The sequence below is a fragment of the Gossypium hirsutum genome, chromosome A09 (genome assembly GCF_007990345.1).
Source record: "Gossypium hirsutum isolate 1008001.06 chromosome A09, Gossypium_hirsutum_v2.1, whole genome shotgun sequence".
Classification (NCBI taxonomy): Eukaryota; Viridiplantae; Streptophyta; class Magnoliopsida; order Malvales; family Malvaceae; genus Gossypium; species Gossypium hirsutum.
In genome coordinates, this window is record NC_053432.1 from 81,113,630 (window position 1) to 81,140,210 (window position 26,581).

Sequence of the window (26,581 nt, forward strand, 5' to 3'; positions counted from 1 at the left end):
CAATCAAGAATTCAAGCTCAAAATCTATGTTAAAACAAAGGGTTTCCTAAGAATCAAAAATAGTCCAGTACAATCTAAGCTTCTTTGTTGCTTGGGGGGACAATAAAGAACCATTAACTCCTTCCAATAATAACTCGATACCAAAACCATCCCCTAACTGAGATCAAACACAAAAAAATCACTAAAACCCAAATACCCTTCTCTCTGAAACAACTGAATCTTCGAGGTTTTTTTTTTTTATCACTGGCTACACAAAATTATATATGAAAGCAATCTTCTTCCATGGCCTAAAGCTTTGCAATCACCATTCCCTTAAGCAATCCGTTTAAAAAAAGTAAAGCCTGAGACAAATAGCTCTTCAATCCGATACTCCAAAAACAAGAGCTTGAGTCCATTTGTAATCTGATCAGAACCCTAATCAGTTCCCAATTTGGGGAATTTCCCCCCAATTTGTTGATCCGGATGAACCCTAGACCCAAAACAAAAAACCCATCAAACAAAGACTTTTAACCATGCAAAATTATTAAGTACCCATTAAACATATGAAAATAAAAGAAAAACCCAATTCCATCAAACGAAAAATAAATAAATAAATAAACATCAAAAGAAAGTAAAAGTTCATTTTTTTTTATAAAAGACACTTTCTGAGTGCCTTAGTGTAAATGGGAACCGATCAAAAGCCAAAAAGAAAGCATTGATTCAAAGCGTAAACGTTTCTATATTTAAAAAAAAAAACACACACACACACACACACAGAGTTTTTAAATAAAAATGAAATTCAAAGCCGATGATGGGGAAGATAAGATTATTACCTTGCCCCCTCTACAAGGTGGGCATTATAGAAAAATGAACCAAGATCTTTTTTTTTTTTTTTTGCTCTCAGATTAATAAAAAAATGAGATTATGAATCACAAATTAGAGAGATTAGTAGAAGAAGTAAGCGAAGTTTAATCTGAGTTTCTTTTTATATATAATGTTTTCTCCTGTAAAGAGAGAGCTATTGTTTGAAAGATTAGAAGGAAAACCAAAGCCAAACAATGAACAAATATAAAAGGAGAGGCTTCAATTACACCAAAGGGCCGGGCTACCCGTCTAACCCGTATGGCCAAGTTTACGAATCTGTATAAACATTTTATTCATTTTATTTTATTTTTATTTTTTAGAAGTATTAATATAAATATAATTATATCTAATATACATATATTTATCATATTTTATTCATTTAATTTTATAATCTTTGTTGAGTAATATTTTTTTTCTCAATATCAACATTCCAATTGATAAATCAATATAATTTATTCGAATATTTCATATTAAAATAACTTGAAATATTTAACATTAATGATAAAAATATATAAAAATCATAATTTAAATTTTATATTATCTAATCGTCTAATTACATCTTGTATTTAATCAAATAAATTTTATAATTTAAATTCAGCATTTATTCTTTAAACATTTAAACTTCAATTTATCAAAGCAGCATTTTTAATAAATCTCAATTATAACCTTTTTTTATTTTAATATTTTATGGTGATACGTTGGTCTTTATTATTCCCATGTCTTTTCCTTTTTATACTCTCCGTTAATTATTTTGTTATTTTATAAGGAATGTGCAAAGAAAAAAAACCCTTACCATATTTATTTTGGCTTAATTCACAATTTAAAAGTATATCTATTTTCTTATTTTAATATTTAAGAAATTTTATTCTAATTTAGTACTTAAAATATTAATCACTCTCCAATTCGGTACTGCCTCCAATATATTTTTACTCCATTTTCTTACAAACATTAAAAAGAATTGACAATCAATCACAAAGCACTACGTGACGATTTTATGTAAAAAATAAATATTTTCTTTTATTAAATGTATATATAATTAATTTAATTTAATAATATTATTACAAAAAATAAAAAATTATAAAGAATTATTTTTGAAAAAGTTTTAAAATATATATTTTTTATAAATCTCTAAAAAGGTATTTGAATTTCAAGGTTTTTTTCAATTACTAAAAATTTAAATATTTTAAAAAAATTTATAACAAATTTTATATATTATTTTAAATTCATATACTTTAGAATTTATAAAAAACAAAGTTTTTTTTAAAAAAATTATATATTATATAAGATTAAACTCACAATATAATTCTACATATAAATTTTGAGTCAAATTTTGATTTGAAATTTGGAAGTTAATTTTACTGATAATTACAATATCTAGAATCTTTTAATACAAATAAAATATCATTTGATTCTTTTTTTTTATTTGGCTTCGATATAAGGATTGTCTAGACTTAATATTTGATTTATGTGAATTGCTTCAAATGTCATGATGATTTGCTCTTGAAATGTATTTCAACCTCCTTTTCAATTGATTTGGATTGAATGCATCCTTTTTTTTATAAATGGCTTTTGACTTCTTCTCTGTAATTGAACTGATTTGGAAGATGATTTTTCTTTAAAACGGCTATAGTGTTCGTTAGAATTTTTTCAAGTTCTTTAACTTCTTGAATAAAAGGGAGTTATGGTAGAATTTAATTGTACTATTTGATCCAATCACATGAACAAAAGAGAGTTCTTGTAGAATATAATTTTTCTTCATTTGATTGTTATATAAAAATTTAAACTATTTTATTTATTATTTATCTCTTATTAATTTAATTAATTAGAAAAAAATAAATATTTAGTATTATTGTATAATTATTTTATTTTTAATCTGTAATAATATATTTTTTTATTATTTATCTCTTAATTACTTTAAATTAATTAAGAAAAATAATTATGACACGTTATAACAGGTAATATTTTTTAACTCGTCATCTACAATTATATTATCAATGGTGTCAATATTTTGTAATATAAAGATTAAATTCATTACCGTTTGATTTCTTAGGTTATTTTATATTACCAATAATGTGAAAATTGGTTCTCACCCGCCTCCATCACGCAAATGTGCTTTTCCTATTTTCATTTTTTGAAAATCGAGCTTCAAGGTGGAATGAATCAAGCTTTTCATTAAAAATTTTGCGGTTTATGCCAAGCAAGAAAATTCGAGAAAATTGAAAATTGATTTAAATTTACTTAAATTGAATGGTTTATCATTAATTTATTTTATTTACAATTAAAAATAATTTTTTTATATTTAAAATTATGAAAAACATTTTTTTTAGATACCATATAAAAGTTATTCATTTATTGTTTATTTACTTGAATTAAAAAAATAAAAAAAAACTTTGAAGCATTTTACCAAGCAATGTTCAAAAGGTAAAGATAGAAACCATTGTTTTATGAAAATAAATCCAAAAGTTCAAAATAAAAAAAATAATATAGAAAAATCGAGAATCAAATTAAATTTTAATTGAACAAAACACTTAAATTATAATTCGATAACCATTATGGGCCTTTACTATTATATCAATTAAAAAAATATTTTGTCAATTGAATCGTGTATGGGATCAAGAAAAAGAGATTTTTAACCAAATTCGATCTATATGTTGCAAACGGATTTTTTTTTTCGAATTGATAATCAAAATATACCTACATATAGAGTTATGTTTATTTGGTGTAAAAATTTTAATCAAAATATGATTTGTGAAAATTTTTGACTTTTTTTAATATTTGAATGATTCTGTATAAAATATTTTTTCTGTACAATAAATTTTCCTAAAATCATTCTCGGAAAAATATTTTCTTTTTTTGTGACACATTAAAGTATGTTATCACAAAGCTTTACAATAATAGTTTAATATCTAAAAGAATATTTATTTTCTTAATTAATCTAGACAATTAAGTATTAATTAAATAATTTTTAAAAAAATATGTAATCACATTGGAGTATAATTCAAAAATATAGTTGCTGATTGAGTCTTAACTTAATTAATATGGACATTGTTATCAATATAGGAGGATGTAAATTCGAGTATACTAACGCGTATTATCTTTTTATAACAAAATATAATGAAATTGTTAAAAAAATAACACAAAAATAATAGGCTGACAATAACTTATTTTATCTTACAGCTAACTTAAATTTTAAAAGCTAGTCCTTCGGTCAACTTAAAACCCGGCACCAATTACTTCAAATTAGTAATTAAAACCCCACAACAGAAGACCATTATCATCTAATTATCTAAACTAAATCAAAGCCCTGTCCAAACATCTAAGAACGTAACAAAGTCGACCCCAAGTGATTTGCAACATGAAAACACACCCATAAATCAACAAAAAGCAATCATTATCAAGAAGAAAAAAAGGCATAATGTTTAATTTATTTTATCATTATAACCGTTTTTAACTGTATTATTAATGCAACATAACCCATTAAATATTATTAATTATAATATATTTATGATAATATATTATACACATTAAAAACTATTATTATAATATTTAGTACCTATGCACATGATAAATCAACAATTTTTTTTTACATATTCGGGTCGAGTGGAGCCCGAGCCAAAAACCTAACTCAATGCAAGACTCGTTTTCTAAACGAGTTTTATTTTGTGCCCAAAATCATTTTTCGGACCTATATTTTTTACCTAAATCTTCTTACTTTTCGGGCGGGTCTTTGAATCGAGCTAAGTAATCCGACCCATAGACATATCCAAGTTAATTCGAGTTAGTTAATTAATTAACTTGACTTGACTTATGTTTAACATATATATTTATTGATAACATATAGGGTTAATTTTAGGATTAAAATTGATATTAGTATCAAGTGAAAACTTTACATAATTTTTTTTATAATTTCACGTGTAATTTGATCAACTATAAATTTTGTTTGAAGAAGTTTTGTTTAAAGATATATTGTATTTTTTTTAGATAAATATAAACTTTATACATAAACTTTGGTTTTATGTAATTATATATATAAAACTTGAATCATGGTGTATATATAAAATTTTAATTTTAATTTAATTGTAAATATATAAAAAATGATATATACAAATGTTTTCATATTTAATTAATATAATTATTTGTATATATAATATATTAATATTAATTTGATAATATTGTTAGTGATTTACGAAAATTAAATTAAATTAAAATTTTATATATAAAATCATTCAAAATCAGAATTTATATAAGATATTACACATTAAATCAAAATTAATATATAACTTTAATATTTAACCCTATTTTTTAATCTGAAAAAAAGCTAGCTTCAAATAATCCATTTCCACAATCAACTACGAGAGGAAATGCAATCAAAGATCAAAACTTGAACAGGTATAATTAAAGTAATTACACCAACCCCCCACCCCCCCCCCCCAAAAAAAAAAGGGAAAAAAATCTTTATGGATTGTGGTCAGAAATAGCCCTGCCAACTTTTTTTGTCACTGTTTTGAAGCTAAATCAAATATGACGCGGTTCATGTTTGGTAAAGGCTAAATAATAATGGACACGCTTGTGGAATTTGGATCATCCTATGATAATATCTCATATTGTTTCTGTTGGTATTTTTTTGTTTTTCTTTCATAATATCTTTAATCATATTGTTGAAAGTATCACTCATGAGTTGGTATGTGTGGTGGGCTGACACTGGCTATTGGGTTGTTGAGTGGCAACAATGTCATTTCACTCATACCAACCTCCATCCGCCTCTCATATATACTCTCTAGCTCGATTTCCCAAACCCATTCTCTGCCTTCCACGTCTCATTTGATCCCCCCTTTTGTGAGTTTTCCTTTCTCTTTGATATTTTCCGGGAAAATTTCTTGATCACATTTATGTTGTATTTTTGCTCCATGATTTTGGGACAATGCAACTTGTTAGTATTAGCATTTCATTTATGTTTCAGCTGATCTGATCTACTTATATATGATTGATATATATGTTTTTCAATCTTTAGAAAAATTGGGTTTATCTTTAAATTATCAGTTTTTCATTCAGATTCGGGTTTGGGTTTGATGTTTTTTCCTTGTTTATGTCTTAAAAAAAACTGGGTTTTGATTTTTAGCTATTGAATTTCACTTTTTGCAGCTGTTGCTGGTACTGAGAGTCCCAGATCCAATTAAAAAAAATGAAGGTGATAGATAAGATCCAGTCTTTGTCACAGGACCAAGGGAAAGTGGTTTTTTCCTTTGAGTTCTTCCCTCCAAAGACTGAGGATGGAGTGGACAACCTGTTTGAGAGAATGGATCGAATGGTGGCTCATAATCCATCTTTTTGTGACATCACATGGGGTGCTGGTGGTTCCACTGCGGATCTCACTTTGGACATTGCTAACAAGATGCAAAACATGATATGTGTGGAAACAATGATGCATCTCACTTGCACCAACATGCCTGTTGAGAAAATTGACCATGCTCTTGAGACCATTAAGTCTAATGGCATTCAAAATGTTCTTGCCCTTAGGGGTGACCCTCCTCATGGTCAGGACAAGTTTGTTCAAGTCGAAGGCGGCTTCTCTTGTGCCCTCGATTTAGTAAACACCCTTGTGTTCTTTTTTACTGTGTTCTTCATTGGTTTTTTGGATTATATTACTAAGTTTTGTTATAATATTCTAGGTGAAACATATTAGAGCTAAATATGGTGACTTCTTTGGTATAACAGTTGCCGGTTATCCAGGTACTTTTGATGTTCTTTTAGTTGTCTGCTACAAATAGGCTTGTTTTAATGGTGTTCTTTGTGCACAGAGGCTCACCCTGATGCTATTGGAAGTAATGGTGTAGCAACACCGGAAGCTTATCAGAGTGATCTTGCTTACTTGAAGAAGAAGGTTCTACTTTTAACTCATTGGTTAATTTGAAAGTTTTCTTCTACTTTTAATTGTTGTTCTAAAACCTCTTTAATCCGTAGGTTGATGCGGGAGCTGATCTGATTGTTACTCAACTGTTTTATGATACTGATATCTTTCTCAAATTTGTCAATGATTGTCGCCAAATTGGAATTACATGTCCCATCGTGCCTGGTATTATGCCCATTAATAACTACAAGGGTTTCGTGCGAATGACTGGCTTTTGCAAAACTAATGTATGTGGTTATATAACCTGTTTTCACTTTTCATAACAAACATTTTCATAATTATCATGCACTTGTCCTGTGTTTCCTTTTAGTTTGAGAAATTTTGTTTAGGGACTTATCGGTTCCTAAATTTTACCGACAAGGTGCATGTACTAGTTGAGTATTATACTTTCCCGAATTCATTTTGCAAACATTACTAGCTAGTTTTTCAAATAATTCTCCAAGCAGTGGAGATCTTGTTGAGGTAAACCCGTGCTTATGGAAAAATAATGCTAGCATTTCCTCGGTAAATTTTCTCCAAATGAAAGGGGTGTCACATGTAATCATAATGCAATGTTTGGGCTGTTTTGTTCTTTAGATTGTGATTGAATATGCTCATTATGTTTGTTTAGAAGACTGGATATGAAAGGCTATTTGGTGGTTTACTTCCTTTAACACTTTTCAAATGTAACATCGACATTTGATGGCTTATTGTAGATACCGGATGAGGTCACTGCTGCCTTAGAGCCTATCAAGGACAATGATGAAGCAGTCAAATCCTATGGAATCCACCTCGGAACAGAAATGTGCCGCAAGATTTTAGCTCATGGGATTAAGACGTTGCACCTTTATACATTAAACATGGAGAAATCTGCATTAGCTATACTAATGGTTGGTTCATATTACCCTATATTTCATCCTTACTTTTGCATGTTAAAGATTTTATTACTGAATATCATTTGACTTCTTGTACTTCGAAATTTTAAAAGAAAAATCTTGAATAAATATGTTGAGTTCATGGTTACTTTCTTCCTCAAATTGAATGTTTATAGTTATAGGGTCAATGAAGACTTGCGAAGTTTATGTTTTTGTTCGGTTATTGAAGAAAAGAATATTGAATTATCTATTGGTCTCAGTGTCATACTTTTTCATAGATTTATTTTAAATAATTAAGTAAATATCAGTTGAAATAATGAAGGAAAGCAAAGACATGCAAGTTTGGGATTTACTTACAAATTTCATGTAGTACATTGTTATTCGTTATGATTTATTTGCCCATACTAATTGAAGGCTTATGTTGGCAGAACCTTGGACTGATTGAAGAGTCCAAAATTTCTAGGTCTTTACCTTGGAGACGCCCTGCAAATGTCTTCCGTGTTAAGGAAGATGTTCGCCCAATATTTTGGTATGTGATAAATGTTGATCATCCCACTTCTTGGCTAGATACCTGCAGTTTACTGGTTTGTACTATAATGTGAACATTCCTGGATATCTGATCTTAATGGCTAATGATGGCAGGGCTAACCGTCCAAAGAGTTACTTATCTAGGACTATTGGTTGGGATCAGTACCCACAGGGGCGATGGGGTGATTCTCGAAATCCATCGTATGGTGCACTATCCGACTATCAGGTATACAAAATGGTTGATTTTTTTCTTATTGATGACATTCAAATAATTTTTTATCCATTCAATATCTCTTGGAGGAAGTGCAACTGCAATTACTTTCTCGTTTAATCTTGGTTTTCTCAATAACAACCTGATGTGTCATATTCTTTCATTGATAGGAAACACCAAATTTTGATGAAGTTATGACAACATCTCTATATTCATACAGATGAATTTATTTTATCCTTTTATGCTTTAGTGGTGATAATGCGAACTTATGTTTATTGGTGAAATATCCTCTCTACTTCCTCTTTTTGATGATATAACCTGTGTATGACCAAATTGATTTAATTTCTCTATAGTTCATGAGGCCCCGTGCACGTGACAAGAAACTTCAGGAAGAATGGGCTACTCCTTTGAAAAGCATTGATGACATTCAAGAGGTGAAATTTCTAGCTTGGAATCTATTTGGTCTTTTCTCTTCTCTTCTCTCTTTTCAATTCAACCGGATTTAATCATGATATTATTATTCTGGAATTCGGGTTTATCAGAAATTTAAAAACCATTGTCTGGGTAAGTTGAGAAGTAGCCCTTGGTCCGAGTTGGATGGTCTTCAGCCAGAGACAAAGATCATACATGAGCAACTAGGAAAGATCAATTTGAAGGGCTTCCTTACCATCAATAGCCAACCAGCCGTCAATGGGGAGCGCTCTGATTCTCCATCTGTCGGTAAGTATATGTATCTGACTGGTTTATAGATAGTTTATATAAAATGTGCGTGTGCGTGTGTGTTCAGGTTAAGCATGGTGGTTTGCCCAACTCCTTGATTTCGCTCACCTTCTTCCCTTAGCTTTGACTTCTTGTTGTAAAAGCCGGCGCTATGTTGGCTCTAACTCATTCTCTTATGATGGCTTGCAGGTTGGGGTGGCCCAGGAGGGTACGTTTACCAAAAGGCTTACCTCGAGTTTTTCTGCTCACTGGATAAATTAGATGTACTAGTGAAAAAGTGCAATTCCTTTTCATCATTGACCTATGTTGCTGTCAACAAAAAGGGGAATTTGTTATCAAACATTGGCCTCACAGATGTGAATGCAGTAACTTGGGGAGTCTTCCCTGCTAAAGAAATAATCCAACCAACTGTGGTGGATCCTGCCAGTTTTGTGGTGTGGAAGGACGAAGCATTTGAAATCTGGTCTCGATCATGGTCCGCCTTGTACCCGGACGGCGATCCTTCCAAGAATTTGCTCGAAGAGGTTCGTGATAGCTAATGAACTTACAATATTTGGTTTACTTTGATGCTCACTCTTGCACCTCAATTGCTACTAGTTCTAAACGTAATTTTTGGACACGAGTATGGGGAGTAAGATTATTCAAATATATGCACGAGTTGGATACATACATCTCGGAATTCGAGTAAACATTGTCTAATAATGATGCTTCTTTGTTGTTGCAGATTCAGAGCAGCTACTATTTGGTGAGCTTGGTAGATAACAATTACATGGATGGTAATATTTTTGGTGTTTTTGAAGATCTTTGAAGATGAGACTTATGCTTATGATTTTATGTTTATGTTGTCTTTCTCCTTTATTATAGTCTCCTCCTGGTTGAATTTTCAATTGTAACTTTATTTGTAATAATGACTATATAAAGAGAATTAATATTATTATGCTGCAGTGCAGTGTTCCACTTATGCTTATGATTTTATGTTTATGTTGTCTTTCTCCTTTATTATAGTCTCCTCCTGGTTGAATTTTCAATTGTAACTTTATTTGTAATAATAACTATATAAAGAGAATTAATATCTTCAGATAGAGATCGTAAATTTTGCTGTACATTAAATGTTTATGTTTATTTTCGACATTTTAGATTTAAATGCATCTCATATTTATAAACTAAGAAATCATATGAAAATGTGGACTAAATCACGTGAAATTTGTAGTACGATTTAAATATTATGTAAAATACTTCATGAATTCAAACATAATTATTTTTTAAAATTAGTTAAAATATATTAATATGCTAAAATAACTGAAACATGACATTTATTCAAAAAAACACGAAATATATTTATAATATTTTAAATCTACGAGTAAACCAATTGCAAGCAACTCACGAGGTCACCTCTACAAGTATCATTCGAATAACTGTGATTCATTTATCATCTTCTGAGTCTTTAAACTTTTATTGATATTTTTGTCTCATCAAATAAATTTATCTGACGCATTTTGTAATAATTGTTGGATGATAAATCCACTTCACGCGTTTCGTAATGATTATTAGATGATAAGTTCACCTCACGCGTTTCGTAATAATTATTAGATGATAAGTCTAACATATTAATATCACCTTAAATGAGATCCTGCTTATAAATACCCTCGACCTCAAGAACGATGAAGAAGAGATCAACTCCCCTTAGATACTAAACCAATACTCTTGTCAACAAACCTTTAGTTCTCAACCTTAACACTCTAGTTACTACTAGTATTTACTACCTCTAGCCCTCTATACGACTGAGTGAACCTACTTCTACATTAACTACCACTCTCTCATTTATATCTCTATATTGTATCGTTATATCAACAACTATTATTTGAAGGCTTGATTCAGTTTTAAGTAAAAAAAAAAAACCTTAAAATTGAAATTTTAGAAAAATTGAACTCGAAAATTTGAAAAAAGATATAGAAAAATTATAGTAATTTAAAAGACTTGCCATATATATAATTTCTATAAAAAAATTTAATTATTTAAATACTAAAATATTTTTTTTGTTTATTTTTGGAATATCTATTTTTTGATTTCAATAAACATGAATCTCGTCCTCGTGTGTCACATTTTAAATGGTTGGAGATGTTACATGACTCATTTTAATTCGTATTATAAGTCTATTAATTTTTCATATAATTATTATTTTAAAAAAATATAATTCTAAAAAATAAATTATGATCTTTTTTTCATAAAATGTTTTAATATTTTATTCTTTTAGAATTATTAATACGAAAAAAATTTAAAATTATCACAATCATAATTTAATTATAATTCAAAGATGAAATTAATTATCAATCTATTAAATTAATGTACCATGCCATTTTTTATTATTGGAGTAACGGAGTTGATGGATGAGTATTCGATATAGCTAATTAAACAATTATTTAATTTTTGAAAGTTTTTAAAGTTCAGTGATAAAAATAAATAAATTTAATCAAAATTTAGTGGTGATTAATGGAATTTAACCAATAATAAATTAACATAATAAACTATTTAAATAATAATTTCATTTTTTAACAGAAAAAATAATTATATTTAAATCATATAAATTTAACTTGTATTAATATCCAAATAAAATTACGCTAAAAAAGAGTGTATCTAAAAAAATTTCCCTCTTATCTCTCTTAACGCATCCCCGCTGCCACCACTCTGTCCCAGCTTCCTCCAGTGGCTGATCTAATCCCTTCTTGCATTCAAGTTTCCAAGAGACCCAGCAAATTAAATAAGGTAAATATTGAAACCCTAAACGTATTTTGAGGATTGATTTCTACTTGAGATTTTGAGTTATTTACTCTACTATATTTTCTGTTTTCGATCCTACTTCTTGCTACTCTATCTCATCGATTTTTTTTAAAAGCTACGGGATTAGTTGAAATAGCAGACTATTATCGCCCTTTTTCTCCTTACACTGCTATTTGGGGCCGCGATTTGCTGCCATTGATGTGATTTTATCCCTCACCGCTGTTGAGTCTTTAGCGGGTGCCACTTTTTGAAAACCCTAGTATTGATGTCAAAATGATGTAACTTTTTTTTATGAAATCTGGACTTAGTTTCACCTTTGTTGAAATGCCATTAATTTAACTCTTTAAAGTATTTATTTTTTGAATTATATCTTATCTGTGAACTTGCCTTTGCCCTGTCATTGCTATTTTTACATTAAGATCCTTTGACAATTCAGGAGCTCTGGTTGTTGCTTGGCTGCCTTTGCACCTGCTTATGGTGCTATTGAATCGAGGCAAGCTCAAGCCATAAGAAGCTAAAGTTTAAGTGAAGCTTGAGTTTAGTCGAGTTCCATTTTTAGACCTTGAACTTTTACCGTTAGAATTGATTAATCTCGCTTGAGTCTGATTCTTATGCTCAATTTCAAATCTGATTACTTATGGTTGAACTTGAATTTAAGTTAGAATTGAGATTTTTCAGTATTAATAAGGAATAGAAAGACCCGATTAGACTCACAAGTTACTCACCTAAAGTATTAGGGTGTTCAAATTCGGCCCATACCATAACTTAAAGCTAACTTGCTAATGATCGAGACAAATTCGATATTTTGTAAATTGAACTTGAGTAGCTTGTGAGCACTGGTGTCTCATTTACATCTTACTATGAGTACATCTTAAGATCCTTGGACAACTATCCTTTTGCTTGAATTCCGTTTCAGGATCAAATTTAGGTCAAATAATAGAGAACCCATTAATTAGTTTCTGTGTTGGAACTTTGACTTTGCAATCAAGTATTTGAACGGGCATTGCTGAAACTATTGGGGTAGGGAGAGGGTGGCAAAGTCTAAACAGTAAACCATGTATTTATCGGATTCGGATAGCATGAAAAATGACCGGGTTAGAATACGGATATCCTAATTGTTGTCATCCCTACTTTTACTTCCTTTGAATGAATATTTTTTTTTTCTTTTCAGTGGGTTTTTAAATGACTATCACTTGTTCAGGTTGTTGATTTTGATCATCATGGAAGCTAAATTCTTTCGCTTTCTTAAAATTGTCGGAGTTGGTTACAAAGCCAGAGCTGAAGCCGAGGGAAGACTCTTATTTCTGAAACTAGGATACAGTCATGAGGTTGAACTCACCGTTCCTCCTGCCGTCCGCGTTTTCTGCTTCAAAAACAATGTTGTTTGCTGCACTGGACTCGACAAGCAAAGGGTGCATCAATTTGCCGCTACAGTTCGAAGTTGCAAGCCTCCAGAAGTTTACAAAGGCAAAGGTATAATGTACACTGATGAAGTTATCAAGAAAAAACAAGGTAAAAAATCAAAATGATTTGTTGAAGTGCTTGATTTTTACTTGCCTTTTTGTTAGTTGTATTGCAGTGTCTCATTTTGTATTAACTTGGTTGAATACCCAAACAATGTAGGCATGTTGGAACCTATAACATCTTTTCAACAAATTTTTAGGGTCATTGTCTTCAATAAACCACTTATTTTAATGTGTTTGATCGATAAGTGATTCTAAAGCTGGTTATTTTTCCAGCCTTATAGAGTTTGAGGTTATGTTTCCGATTTTTCTGAACCATTGTTTGGATATGGGCGTAGAGCATCAGACTCGAGTATATTTGTGTTAGACACATGTTCCACCGAATGTTTAGTTTCTGTATTTGAAGCTAGAATACCTGAATCCGGAACACATACTCGTATATGTAGCTGCAGAATTGAAAGCATAAATAAAACAACTCCGTGCAAATAATAATACAGAGATGATTTGCAAAAGATGACCCTTTTATTTACCAAATATAAACCCAAATTTCTCGTTTATTGGTAATTAAAACCCTAAACTTTCCAGCAACAAAAACAATATATAAAATTGTTACATGGTTTTTATGGAAGCTCTCACAAGTAATGGGCTTAAAAAACTTTAAAAAAACATACCATAGATGGAAGCCTTTACTTCATTTTCTTTTCCATTTTTTTTTTCTAACATCAACTCCTTGGAAATCAGCAGAGGCAAATTTCCAGATGACACATATGCCGATAATAACAGCAATAAGCATGAATAAAACCATAAATATCTATAAGATCTAATTCTTGTACTTCATTTCGGACATCTTGAAACCCGGCATGTCAAATGAGGATGCAAACTTTTCGACATCGGCCTTCAGCTTTTCGATCTCCTTGTTGTTCTCCAAACCTTTGTTGAAGTCCTTCAAGAGCTTTCCGTACTGCTTTTGGATGTCCAAGGTGATGGTCACCGCTCGGTGGAGGAACTCACCTATCTGTTCGAAGTCTTTCTCGACCAAACCTCTCGAAGTCATGGCAGGGGTACCTGTTGACAGCAATTAGCATCATCATGTATCGGCATCAAACCAAATTGGACCATTTTAGCGAAAAAAATTTACCAAGCTTGTACGAGTTAGGCCACCCCTCACTACCTAAGAGGAAAACTGATAAACTCAAGGAAAGATGCATAGAAAACAACTTCAAAGTTATCTTTCTGTTTCTAAACTATGCATAAACAAACTACATATGCAGTCGTGAACATCGAAACACAAAAGATAAATCACAAGTCATTCCAAGCCACTTATGTGTTAAACCCGATCTTTTACAAGAAATGTAAAAGCTCTAGAAAATTCGATGATCCACAGTGATTCTAGATTAGGAAATTGATTAATGCAGCAAGTCTCACCAATTCGTACTCCTCCAGGTGCCAAGGCACTGCTGTCACCAAATACAGCATTCTTGTTGACAGTGATGCTGCACAGGTCACAGAGTTTCTCAACCTTGTTGCCTGTAAGAACAATGAGAAAACAATCAGAATTGAATCAAAAGGCAATTATTCAATAACCGTAAGGCCAAGTGATTCCATTGACATACCAGTCAATCCAAGAGGTCGGAGATCCCAAAGAACAAGGTGGTTCTCGGTTCCTCCTGTAACAAGCTGGTATCCTTTGCTCATAAGGTACTTTCCAATGGCAACTGCATTGGCCTTAACTTGTTTGGCGTAAGCCTTGAACCCAGGTGACATGGATTGTTTCAAGGCAACAGCCAAAGCACCAATCTGGTGATTGTGCGGACCACCCTGAAGGGATGGGAAAACCGCAAAATTGATTTTGTCTTCAAAATCATACACCGCACCTTCAGGTTGGCCCTTCTTTGGGGGCTTTGGTCCTTTGCGGTAGAAGATCATACCGGCCCTAGGACCCCTCAAGCTCTTGTGGGTGGTGGTCGTAACAAGGTCACAGAACTCAAATGGATTCGCCGCCTCCTACTCAAACAATAAAGCCAAAACGAATTCAACAACCCGTAAGAGGGAAAAATGAGGAGGCCGCAAAATCAAGAACTACAACGTAAAGTAACCTAATAATGCCGAAATACTGGTCGGATAAGATATGAAGTTTTGTAATTCATGATATCTAATAAACTTCATGTCAAAACAAAGATTATAAGAGATCATATTTTACATGTGAAAAGTGTAAAAGCATGTGAATTCATGTTTAGATCCACTCACGTTTTCCTCCCCTATCTCCAATTACTACAGCCATAAGATTTTCTTAGAATCCAAGCATGAAGCTAACCCGCAATAAGGATTCTCAGAGGTGATTCATGTTTAATCAAAACACTTTAAATTCATAAAATCCATTCCAATATTGGATCTCCAAACCAGAAAATGCTTATAAGCTATGATTACAGTGCAAAAACCGTCTCATAAAAATTAAAACAAGCTTTTAGATCTTGAATTATAGAAAACCAGTCTAAATATCATAAACCCGAGATCAAATTCATGAAATTTTAATATCAAAGAAAGCATTGAAATACTAACTAAAAACCCAGATCGAACACCACCAATTAACAACAAGCAAGATCAAAGAAAAAACAAAATACCTGAGCAGCAATGAGGCCGCTAATGTGAGCCATATCGCACATCAAAAGAGCCCCACATTTATCCGCAACAGCCCTGAATTTAGCGTAATCCCAGTCCCTAGGATAAGCACTGCCACCGCAAATGATAAGCTTAGGCCTAAAATCCAATGCCTTTTCTTCCAACTTATCGTAGTCGAGGTACCCATTGCTGGGGTTCACCTTATAAGGCAAACTCTCAAAGTAAATTGAAGTAGCAGAGATCTTCTTCCCACCAGAGGTATAATACCCATGAGTTAAATGACCACCGGAGGGTAAATCCAGCCCCATGATCCGATCATGCGGCTCTAAAACCGCCGTGTAAGCAGCGAAGTTAGCCGGAGAACCGGAGTACGGCTGCACATTGACACCCCACTTAGTAGGGTCGAGATGAAAAGCCTGCAAAGCGCGAGACCTGCAGAGATTCTCGATCTCGTCGATGAATTCGTTGCCACCGTAGTAACGGTTACCGGGCATGCCCTCGGAGTACTTGTTGGTGAGGGCACTGCCGAGGGCTTCGATAACGGCGAAGGAAGTGAAGTTCTCGGAAGCGATGAGCTCGATGCCGCGGCATTGACGACGCTTCTCTTTCTCGATGAGGTCATGCATTTCTGGGTCGACGGATTCAAGGGAGGAGTTGCCCCATGTGTTAACTGGATCCATTTTTTTTGTTAATAGAAATGGAAACTGAAGGGGGCGAAGATGGTGAAGATTGGTGGCAATGAAGGGGAGGTTTTGTTTTGGTATTTATAGAAGTGTTTGATTGGGGTTGGTGGCAGACCGCCTCGGTTCAGGCCGAGTTCGGTGCGGTTCAGCATGTCTCAAACTAAATTTTTATTAAATTTAAGTACTTTACTAGATCAAAATGTGCTCTAATATACAATGTTATAGAATTGGATTGGAATTCAGCATATTAAATAAAAAATAATAAGTGGTCCATGATTTATAATTTATTTATAATATATATAAATGCACGAGTTTAAATTTTTTTAACCCATAATAAAATTTTTTATTATTATATTATTAATTATTATGTGATAATAAAAAATATTAATTTATTAAATACAATTGGATAAATTTAAAAATAATAATAATTTAATTTAATTGTTTATGCAAACTTTTCGTGTTTCTTTTCCATAAATATGATAAAAGATGATTAATATAAAAATATTTTATTAAGAGTGCTCCTTATATAAAATATAAAATAATAGACAATATTTTCTAAATATGTTGAAAATATGTTAACATTGCTTCAAACATGATTCTATCAAAGCAAAAATATTATCCTAACACTTACAATATATAGATTTTTTATTTTAGAACTCAAAGTAAGATTATTATTCAATTATTATTTAATTCATATATAATATAACTAATTTATTTATATTAATTTTTCAGACATCAAATAATATAACAATTCTACTTGTTATGAATTTTTATATACTTTATTAATATTTTATGATTTTTTATTAGTATTGTTCAATTAATTAAATTAAAAATTAATAATCGATTCTTCTAATGTTGTTGATTTGAGGTTTTGAAGTGTTTTGGGCACATTCGACAACCGGTATGTGGGTTATAAACTTTAGGTTGATGGTTCAAATCTTCTTGCATACATTGAACTCCATAATTATTACATGTCGTGTGTTGTCATTTATCCCTTAAACTTTGCAGGTCTAACAATCGAGACATTCTAGACTCTATGAACCAGACTCAATAAGCAACCACTTAGCGTAAGTTAACTTTTAATAAAATATAAAAGACAAAATCTTTATTGAAAAATAACATATTCAATTATTGAAATACAGTCCACTATTTAATGAATAACAATTTAAAACCTTATATAGAAATGAAAGAGTCATTCTCCTCAACAAAGTTTATATCCTATTAGTGAATATTTCATGATAGATCATTAATAAATAATTTTATATATTATATATTTTAGCAAGTTGCATTTGGTTTACTGAACCTATGAACTTACTGCATGATGCCAATGTATCAAACATAATAGTCAACTTGGTTTAAAAAAAAATTGGTAGTTGAGAATAAATAACTAATATTTAAAAATATTATATTTTTATTTGAAAATTTAAAAATATTTAAATATAAATTTAAGAAATAATTAATGTTTTTCCTTTACATATATGATGTGTTGATATATAATAGGGGGAAAAGACATTTGAAAAGCAAGTCATTGGCCTTGAATTTACCTAAAATTATCATAATGAGAAAAAAGAAAAAAGATCTGAAAAAAAAAAGAAAAACCATCAGAATAACTCATGATTTAAATTTTATACCTGAAAAATCATTTTCTTAATATTATTTACGGATTTTAATTTTACTGATTTTTTTTTAAAAAATGCTGTAAAACAATGAATGAACCATATATATGTTAGTATTAAGTCCTTGCTAGTGTGAGGGAATTTTCAATTTTCAATAATAAATAATTTTAAACTAAATATTATTAAGTAAGTATTTTTTTAATTTTGGTTAATTATAAAAATTAAATTTATTATAATTCTTTAAAACAAAAAAAATACAGATCAAACCCTTCAAATGCATAATTTTAAATAAAAATAAAAATATGTATTAGACTTTTTGCTAATTAGTTGGATGTAACTCTTAAATTAATCCACGAATCAATTTATTTTACTTCAAATAAATTATTTTAAAATAAAATAAAAATATTTTTTTCTCTGAATCGTCAAATATAAATTATAGCAATTCATATAAATACAAAATAGAGGGGGGAAAAAACGAAACACAATTTCTTTTTTTCTTTTTTTTTGTGTCTCTTTATTTGCTTTCTCTTCATGTCCCACTCGAAAAGCAAAAAAGTCAAGGGGACAGGTGTAAGATACGGAGTAGGCATATCTGTGCATACTGTATCTTCAATCAGTTTTCATGGATTTTTGATGTTTTAATATATATATATATATAATTCTTTTTGTTGAAAATGCTTCAAAAATAATAATGAAATGAATGAACCACATCTTCCTTCAAAAAGAAAAAATGAAAAATATCTATATTGATATGTCAATCACATTATAATAGGCATCAATTTATATAGGCCCACAGCTTATATCAACAATTTATGGATGGTATTATATTATTTTTGTTTATACTATAATCTATATTTATATCTATATTAAACCTGATCATGGCTCGAGTCATTATAGAATGTAGGTTCGAGTTTGACCTGATTTAAAAAATAGATCTAAAATTTTATCCAAATCTGACTCGACCTGCCCGTATTAAATTTTTTTAGATTATTTTTATATAAAAATAAATTTTAAAAAATATAATACATCAAATACACTAAAATTAATGTTTCTCAACAAGTCAAAATTACATTTAAAAAAAGTTTTTATACTCAAATAACATTAAGATAATTGCAACTTAACAAACAAATGTCTCTAAAATAGTATCAAAATTAACAATAAGAGTTATATAATATCCAAACAAAAATAACAAAATAGTAGCAATATAATAGCAAAACGATAGTAAAAAAATAACAAAAAAAGAAATTTAGGTTGATTCGGGCTAGGTTAGGTTGGGCTCGGGCAAAAAAATCCTACCTAAGACCTGATCCGTTTAAAAAAAATACCTTGTTTTTTGTCTATTTTTTAGGTTTATATTTTTACCCAAACCCTCACATTTTTTGGGTGGCCTTCGAACCTGAGTGAGTGGCCCAACTCATCATCAGGTCTAATATATACTGGATATAAGGTTTTTAGCTGAATTAGTGCAATGGGTCACTTAGACACCATCTTAGTTGAAAAAAATTTGTAAAATACCATTTTAAGGGTGAACTGCACGTAGCGTTACTAAATTGTTAGTAAGTTTACGTTTTGGTCATTCAATTTCAAAAGGTTATAAAATGATTCTTGAATTATTCTAATGTTTTTCTTTAAGTCACTGGACTGTTAAAATTATTATTGCATGGCCTCCATTATTTTCGCTATTTGCACCAAAAGAAAGCTCTTATTCTTTTTCTCTTATACAATTAAAATTTTTATTTCGTGAAACAACTTTAAATGTCACGAATCTATAAAACAAAATCTGAACATCTTTATTCTCTGATTTCTAAAATTGACAATTAGATCAACTTGGATATAAGGTATGTTCATTTACTCATCGATGGGTATTGATCTATCGTATCAATCATTGAATCATTGCTTAGAACTCGCTAGCTGAACTTTTAAAAAAAATCTTAACAATCTAGTAACTTGAATGAAAACTTTTGAATAGTTTAGTGACTATTTTTATAATTTTTTAAAGTCAAGTGATCAAAATATAAACTTACTAATAATTTAATGATATTGGGTGTACTTTATGTTATTTATAAAGAAAACAAATAATATTAGAAGGATATTTATATTTTTAATAGTTTATATAAAATCTTTAAAATAATATACTTAAAAATACAATACTCAATTTTAAACTTTAAATTTAAACTAGGTTCTAATATCATATGCATTATATGTGATTTTACATGTTTAATATTTAATTATTTTTTAAATATTATATTTTTAATTGTAATAATTAACATAATATAATATTTATTGAATTATTGAATATAATTAAAATACGTTAACTTATCAATTCAAATATTATAATATAAAATTTTCAAATCATAATTAAAACATTTAAAACCTATTTAATATATAATATAGTTTTACTTTATATAATTAATACAAAGTATTATTATTCAAAATAATATCTAATTAAGATAATTAATTCTAACATATTAATTAAAAGAAAATTAAGATATCATCCACATCCTTGTTTCCTTCTCGATAGACATGCTTAATTACCACTGTCCAATTATGCTTCAATAAGCTATGGATATCACTAGTAAATAAAAATAAATTTATATTTTAAAAAATAAAGTACGATAAACTATTTTCACATGTTTTCTAGGTTTAATACATCATTCGGTGTTTAAGTTTAACAAATTTTTAATGCTAAGGGCACTGGCTCCAATAATACTCTGTCTCTATCAAAATACTCAATTCCCAATAAGTTATAATCCTGTTGACATTATTCTATTTTTATAGAGAGATATTTACAAATTAGGTTGAGTCGAGACTCAATTTCAAACAAAATTAGGCCTTAACTTGACCTTGTTTGATCCCTCAAAACCTATTGTTTTAAAATTAAAATTTAAAAATAATTTAATTTAAATTCGATCCAGTCGAACCAACCCAATGAGAGGTTGGTTATGTAGATATAATTAAGGCCTAAGAATTTAAAGACTATAAACTTATGTTTGAATCTTAGTTAGTACATTTATTTGTGAGTTTCTCTTTCAATTTTATTTTAATTATTATTATTTTTAAGTTAAACAAGTGGTTGAATTAACTAATGTTTCATGTATAGACGGATGGATCCATGTCATTTTTATTTTAGGATGAGTTTGAATGGGTAATTGGGTACGGTGAAGTACGTTTAACTTATTTTTTATTTTACACTATAATATTTAATCTCATCACCACCGCTACTTTTAAACTAATCATAAATAAATACACCGTCTATCCAAACTCACTATTAGTCTTAGTGAGAACACTTAACATGTATATTTTATCTCGTATTTATATACTTTTTGTATCATAATTATATTTTAATAATTTATGATGAGCTAAAAATATGTATATTATATACATCAACGATAAATTCATGTCATATTTTTATTTTTTTTATCGTATTTTATTAAATCATGGTCACTATAGTTAGAGTGGCAGAGGATGGTGTAGCTTTGTGTCTTGAACATGTCGCTACTTAGGGGGTTGGTAACCGTTGGCAGCCGTACAAAAGTGTTCACTCCAAAGGGGAGTTGTTGAATGACGAGTGCTCGACCACCAACTTCCGCCCTTTTCCCTTTTTCTTGGAATCGCATCCTTCTTGGGTTGGTGGTACGATGTAGTTCTCAAGCAAAAAAAATTTAGAAGAATTAAATTACAATTTTAAAAATTATAGACGGTTCTAAAGAGATATTTTCTATTTTAAAGTGTCAAGGGTCCTACCTATTCCTACTACAGGGGCATAGCCAAAGAGGACAGGCAAGCCTTGGTTTCTTTGGTTTAATGGGTAATTTGCTTTTTAGTCATTTCTCAAAATTAAAAGATTCAATTTGAGTCTTTTTAACTATGGATTACATAAAAACTTTATAATTTTAATCTTTTTAAAAAATTAGTAATTCAATTTAAACATTTTTAATACAAAACTTTTAACTTTTTCCGTAAATAAAATTTTAAATTTTGTCCCTACCTACTACCTCCTCGAGCATGATCAAAGTGTCAAATATTAAAATTTTAGTTATCTTATAGTGCGACATTAATTAAACATTTATCTTTTATCAAAGTACAAACATTGATAATCTCTAATTTTATCAAAGATCACCAGATAAATACCATTCGAGTTTTAAATTTTAACTAATGTTAATTAATTGCAACTCATCCATAGATCTATTTACGAATTGAGTTTACAATGGCTTTGTTCATTGTTACTTATATTAGACATAATATGATTATGTCTTAAAAACATGATGCTAAAAACTAATTAAGATGTAATAAATAAATATAACGTAATTATTATTCAAAGATCTTAAAAATTATGAACATAAATTATTATAAAATATAAAAATAAATAAAAGTTCTATCACCTAACTCGACCTACCCCTAGTAGTACAAATGGGGCTGATCTTGAGCCTATTTTTGGTTTCAACGAAAATATAGAATTTGAAATGTGGGCTCACACTTTAATTTAGACACGTTATCAACTGTATAGGGATCAATTTGAAATTATGGCGAAAAGACGAAAATTTTTAAAAAAGTACTCAAAAATGTGTAGAGATTAATTATACAATTTTGATTTAAAATTTCTCTAAAATGATGATATAATATGTTACATTAGTTTTTCGTTATACTATTAATAGTAGTTAATATACATAAATTTTGAATTGTTCGATGGATTTTGAATCGATACATTGTAAATAGATTTTTTTTTCAAAGTGGGTGTGAGGAAAAGAAGGGTAAATTTTTTTATTTTTACAATGAATATGAAACAAACAAGCCTTAAAAATTTCAAAAGATGGACGAAATTTCTTTTCAAAATAATAAATATTGGAATAATAGGAGAAATGGAAAGTGTTCACTAAACATTGAGGTTGGAAAACACTTTTTAAGTCGAACATTGATTTTAAACAAAAAAAAAATGGTAAAGAAGTAATTTTTCAAACCAAACTTTGATTCTAAATTAAGATTTCATCCTAAGCTAAAAAATTAAAATTTTTTTGACAACAATGATAAATATTATCAAAAATTTCAAAAATTCTATTACCTAAACTCGACCTACCCCTGGTAGAACAAAGAACCTATTTTTTATTTCAACAAAAATATAAAATTTGAAATGTGGGCTCACACTTTGATTTAGACATATCGCCAAAACTGTATAGGGACCAATTTGAGTTATACTTACTTGTAGTTTTAAATCTTGCAGTTTCAGTTGCATCTAATCATAACAATCTTTAGATAAAATTATCATATTTCAATAGTCATATATTTATCTTAAAATCATTCCACAATTCAAGTGGATACTGCACGATTAAGTATTTCGATCAAATATTCTACTTTTAACTTTTCATGAGAATGATAACAAAAGAAGATCATGACAAATGATTACAATCAATTCAATTTCTCATATAATACTTATCAAAATTATTATTCTAACATTCATATGTACAAAATTAAAAACATTGCAGTTTATTTAGATAATGTAATAAAATTCAAAGAATTCAATTTCCAATCTAGCACAAAATTTTTAAAAGGCTAAATATTAACAACTATATTTGATAAATAACATAAATCGCAATAAATTCAAATAATAAAAAATAATAGCACTATTCCAACATTTAAAAAAAAATTGAGGATGTAATATTTTTTATTCACTTGCCATATATACAATATGCACCAAATATAAACATTTTATTACGGTCATATTTGGCAATATTAACATGACATGATTGATGAGAATCATTAAATATGATTTTAGTTGAAATAATAAAATGAGATTAAAAGTTATATAGTTTTTGGTTCTAATTTTATTATTTACAAGTGTTTTTTTTTTAGATTTTATATAAATAAAATAAAATTGTACTCAAAATAATATTTATTATTTTTTTAAAACAAGAAAATTTTAGTAACTTTGTGATTGAGTTACTAAATTATAGTACTAAATTAAAATCTAAAATATAGTACTAAATTATTACACATTAACAATTAGGGTGAAAATAATTATGTAATATGTTTATTAAAATTTGATATGAAAGCTAAACATCACTTTGATTGAAATGGTAAAGTTGAGAAATTGTATGTTTGATATTTTGGGTTCAAATTTCATGTGACACCCTACACTCGACTCAGTTGCCAGATACGAATGTTTAACATTTCATTATGTTGTTGAAACAATTCCAGAATAAATCACCACAAATAACATGTAATGAGATATTCAAGTAATTATATTTTCCATACATTCTCAAACAATCATATAAATAAATTAAATGAATACACATTAAACGTATTCTAAATATTTAAGGGTAATATGAGATTACAGATATAGTTAGGATTAACATCCAAACCTTTATCAATAAAGTTCAACATTATGTATTGTGACAAGGAATTTCATGTCTCGAGACAGGTCCTTTTTTTTTTGTTTCAATGTAGATATTTCTTGAGACTTTAGGATTCATGTCTCGAGACAACGTCCTTCCAGTCTAGAGACTAACCTCTCATATTTTTTTAATTTAGCTTCAATATTTGATTCAAAAGTTACTCTATCTCGAGACCTTACACAATCTATTGAACCAAATGATAAATTTATTCTTAAGGTCTTGAAACTCTCAGACCTAAAATGCACATATCAAAGCATTCAAAACTCAACAAAATTCCACCAAACTTACCTAAATTTTATGCCAACACAAATTTACCAATTTAGCATATAAAAACACGTTAAAACAGCATCCAATTCATCAATAATGGACAAAGTAAAATACATAATCAAACATATATATCTAATAATCAAGAATTAAAATTTCCCAAAACATCAAAATAGATATTAGGCTATAAAGAATAGCCTTGGTACATACCATAATTATATACATAAAAAATGAGTACAAAGTTAGTTTGAGCCGATGAGTCTTAAATGTTTTAGAGTACTCTATAAAATTCATACGAATTCTATGCATGAGAAACAAATAACCTATACGCTGAATATTGAATATTCAGTGGCGCTAACATAATTTGAATTCAATAAATAAATACTAAATAAAATAAAAATTCACTTATACATAAAAATACTTAAAAGTATAACACTAAAATAACTTTATAACCCCAACATTAATACTCGAATTAACATGTCATTTCACTTATAAAACACTTTCGAGGAATTAGTTTAATACAATCATGTCATTTCACTTATAAAACACCTTCGAGGAATTAGTTTAATACAATCGAAGTTCGTAATATCGACCCACCTTTAGGGAATTAGCTTCTCGATATAATAGCATATTTCAACTCAATACTTATTTATAAATTTAATCAATTAATATATATATAACACATTTACTTTATTAATTTAACTCTTATTAATTGGCTCGGATTTAAGAACGGATATACAGATCGAACCACTAACACACCAATATACACACCGAAGTGCTAGTTGGACATAAATGTGTCGAATCCACCAACCACACCAGAATACACTCGTATCCTTAGAGAATTGGAGCTGGCGATATATTTTCAACCCTTATGAAATTGAACAACTATTGCAAAATAACAAACGCTAAACACTAAAATCTCCTTCCTATTACACGAACCCCGTTATGACATGTCAATTATATTTATAACTCTATCCGACATCGTTAATAGTGCAATATCCATCTATTTTGATTCATGACAATATATTGTATACACAATACATGTCATCATGAGATAACAATATCTTAATCACAAGATTTAACACATTTTGACATACCACAATCAAAATATGAATTATTTTTCTTTTCTTTTTTCTACGGTGAGGAAGAAGACGAGAGAAAAATGACTTATTTTTCTTTTAATTTTTTCTTATATTTTTTGTTTAATTTTTAATTAATCAAATTAAATTAATTAACCTTTAATTAATAAGACTTAAGCATGATTAACAAACGTTAGTGGATTATGACATCCACTACCACCGTTTGAAGTAATTAAAATGGTCTAATTCCTCATCTAGTCCTTTTAACCATTTAAAAATATATTGTCTTACAATTTAATCCTTATAATTAATTAACTATCAATTCAACAAAATTGTCGGACCAAACTTTAATATATTGCTATATTAACCTAGTAATAATAAATAATAATATTTACAAACTTGATTTAAGAAAATAAAATTTTAAAGTCGCCGTTTCCTTCACCACTGAAAAATCGGGCTATTACAATAAAAATAGGCTTAAGTAAAAAATAGGACTATTTAAGGTATGGATTGAGCTCGAATTAAAATATTCAAGACCCGAGCTTCGCTTGATCCATTTTTTATATTTATATATATCATATTATATCATATTATATATATTATAATTTATAACACATAGAAACTAA

General features: G+C 29.1%; 3 protein-coding genes across 5 annotated transcripts; 2 read left to right on the plus strand and 1 right to left on the minus strand.

Moving 5' to 3' along the window:
• The first annotated feature begins 5,397 nt into the window (after positions 1-5,397).
• On the plus strand, positions 5,398-10,025 carry LOC107943814 (methylenetetrahydrofolate reductase 2). Of its 3 annotated transcripts, none has more exons than XM_041077129.1 (12): positions 5,398-5,679; positions 5,986-6,430; positions 6,513-6,573; positions 6,642-6,724; positions 6,805-6,978; positions 7,447-7,620; positions 8,034-8,134; positions 8,248-8,359; positions 8,698-8,778; positions 8,887-9,064; positions 9,254-9,588; positions 9,789-10,025. In XM_041077129.1, exons 2-12 carry the CDS (start codon positions 6,026-6,028, stop codon positions 9,870-9,872), a joined length of 1,788 nt encoding a protein of 595 aa, XP_040933063.1. In that variant the 5' UTR covers positions 5,398-5,679; positions 5,986-6,025; the 3' UTR covers positions 9,873-10,025. The 3 variants fall into 3 exon arrangements, with proteins under 3 accessions (XP_040933063.1, XP_040933065.1, XP_040933064.1); XM_041077130.1 differs by having other exon boundaries at positions 5,644-5,773; XM_041077131.1 differs by lacking the exon at positions 6,805-6,978 and having other exon boundaries at positions 5,506-5,679.
• Positions 10,026-11,685: 1,660 nt separating this feature from the next.
• Positions 11,686-13,620, plus strand: LOC107943819 (60S ribosomal protein L6, mitochondrial). Its single transcript, XM_041077132.1, has 2 exons — positions 11,686-11,827; positions 13,044-13,620. The coding sequence occupies exon 2, from the start codon at positions 13,063-13,065 to the stop codon at positions 13,369-13,371; it is 309 nt and encodes a 102-aa protein (XP_040933066.1). The 5' UTR covers positions 11,686-11,827; positions 13,044-13,062; the 3' UTR covers positions 13,372-13,620.
• Positions 13,621-13,808: 188 nt separating this feature from the next.
• Positions 13,809-16,785, minus strand: LOC107943813 (serine hydroxymethyltransferase 4). Its single transcript, XM_016877631.2, has 4 exons — positions 15,927-16,785; positions 14,919-15,309; positions 14,731-14,832; positions 13,809-14,370 (listed from the first exon to the last, which is right to left on the minus strand). The coding sequence occupies exons 1-4, from the start codon at positions 16,602-16,604 to the stop codon at positions 14,126-14,128; spliced, it is 1,416 nt and encodes a 471-aa protein (XP_016733120.2). The 5' UTR covers positions 16,605-16,785; the 3' UTR covers positions 13,809-14,125.
• Positions 16,786-26,581: the final 9,796 nt, after the last annotated feature.

Excerpts from the sequence above, each read along its gene's own strand:
- LOC107943814 (XM_041077129.1), top strand. The coding sequence starts at position 6,026 with ATGAAGGTGATAGATAAGATCCAGTCTTTGTCACAGGACCAAGGGAAA. Across the intron at positions 6,574-6,641 it reads AACAGTTGCCGGTTATCCAG|AGGCTCACCCTGATGCTATT; the intron begins GTACTTTTGATG and ends CTTTGTGCACAG. Across the intron at positions 8,135-8,247 it reads GATGTTCGCCCAATATTTTG|GGCTAACCGTCCAAAGAGTT; the intron begins GTATGTGATAAA and ends TAATGATGGCAG.
- LOC107943819 (XM_041077132.1), top strand. The coding sequence starts at position 13,063 with ATGGAAGCTAAATTCTTTCGCTTTCTTAAAATTGTCGGAGTTGGTTAC.
- LOC107943813 (XM_016877631.2), bottom strand. The coding sequence starts at position 16,604 with ATGGATCCAGTTAACACATGGGGCAACTCCTCCCTTGAATCCGTCGAC. Across the intron at positions 14,833-14,918 it reads CCGACCTCTTGGATTGACTG|GCAACAAGGTTGAGAAACTC; the intron begins GTATGTCAATGG and ends TTGTTCTTACAG. Across the intron at positions 14,371-14,730 it reads ACCTGGAGGAGTACGAATTG|GTACCCCTGCCATGACTTCG; the intron begins GTGAGACTTGCT and ends TGCTGTCAACAG.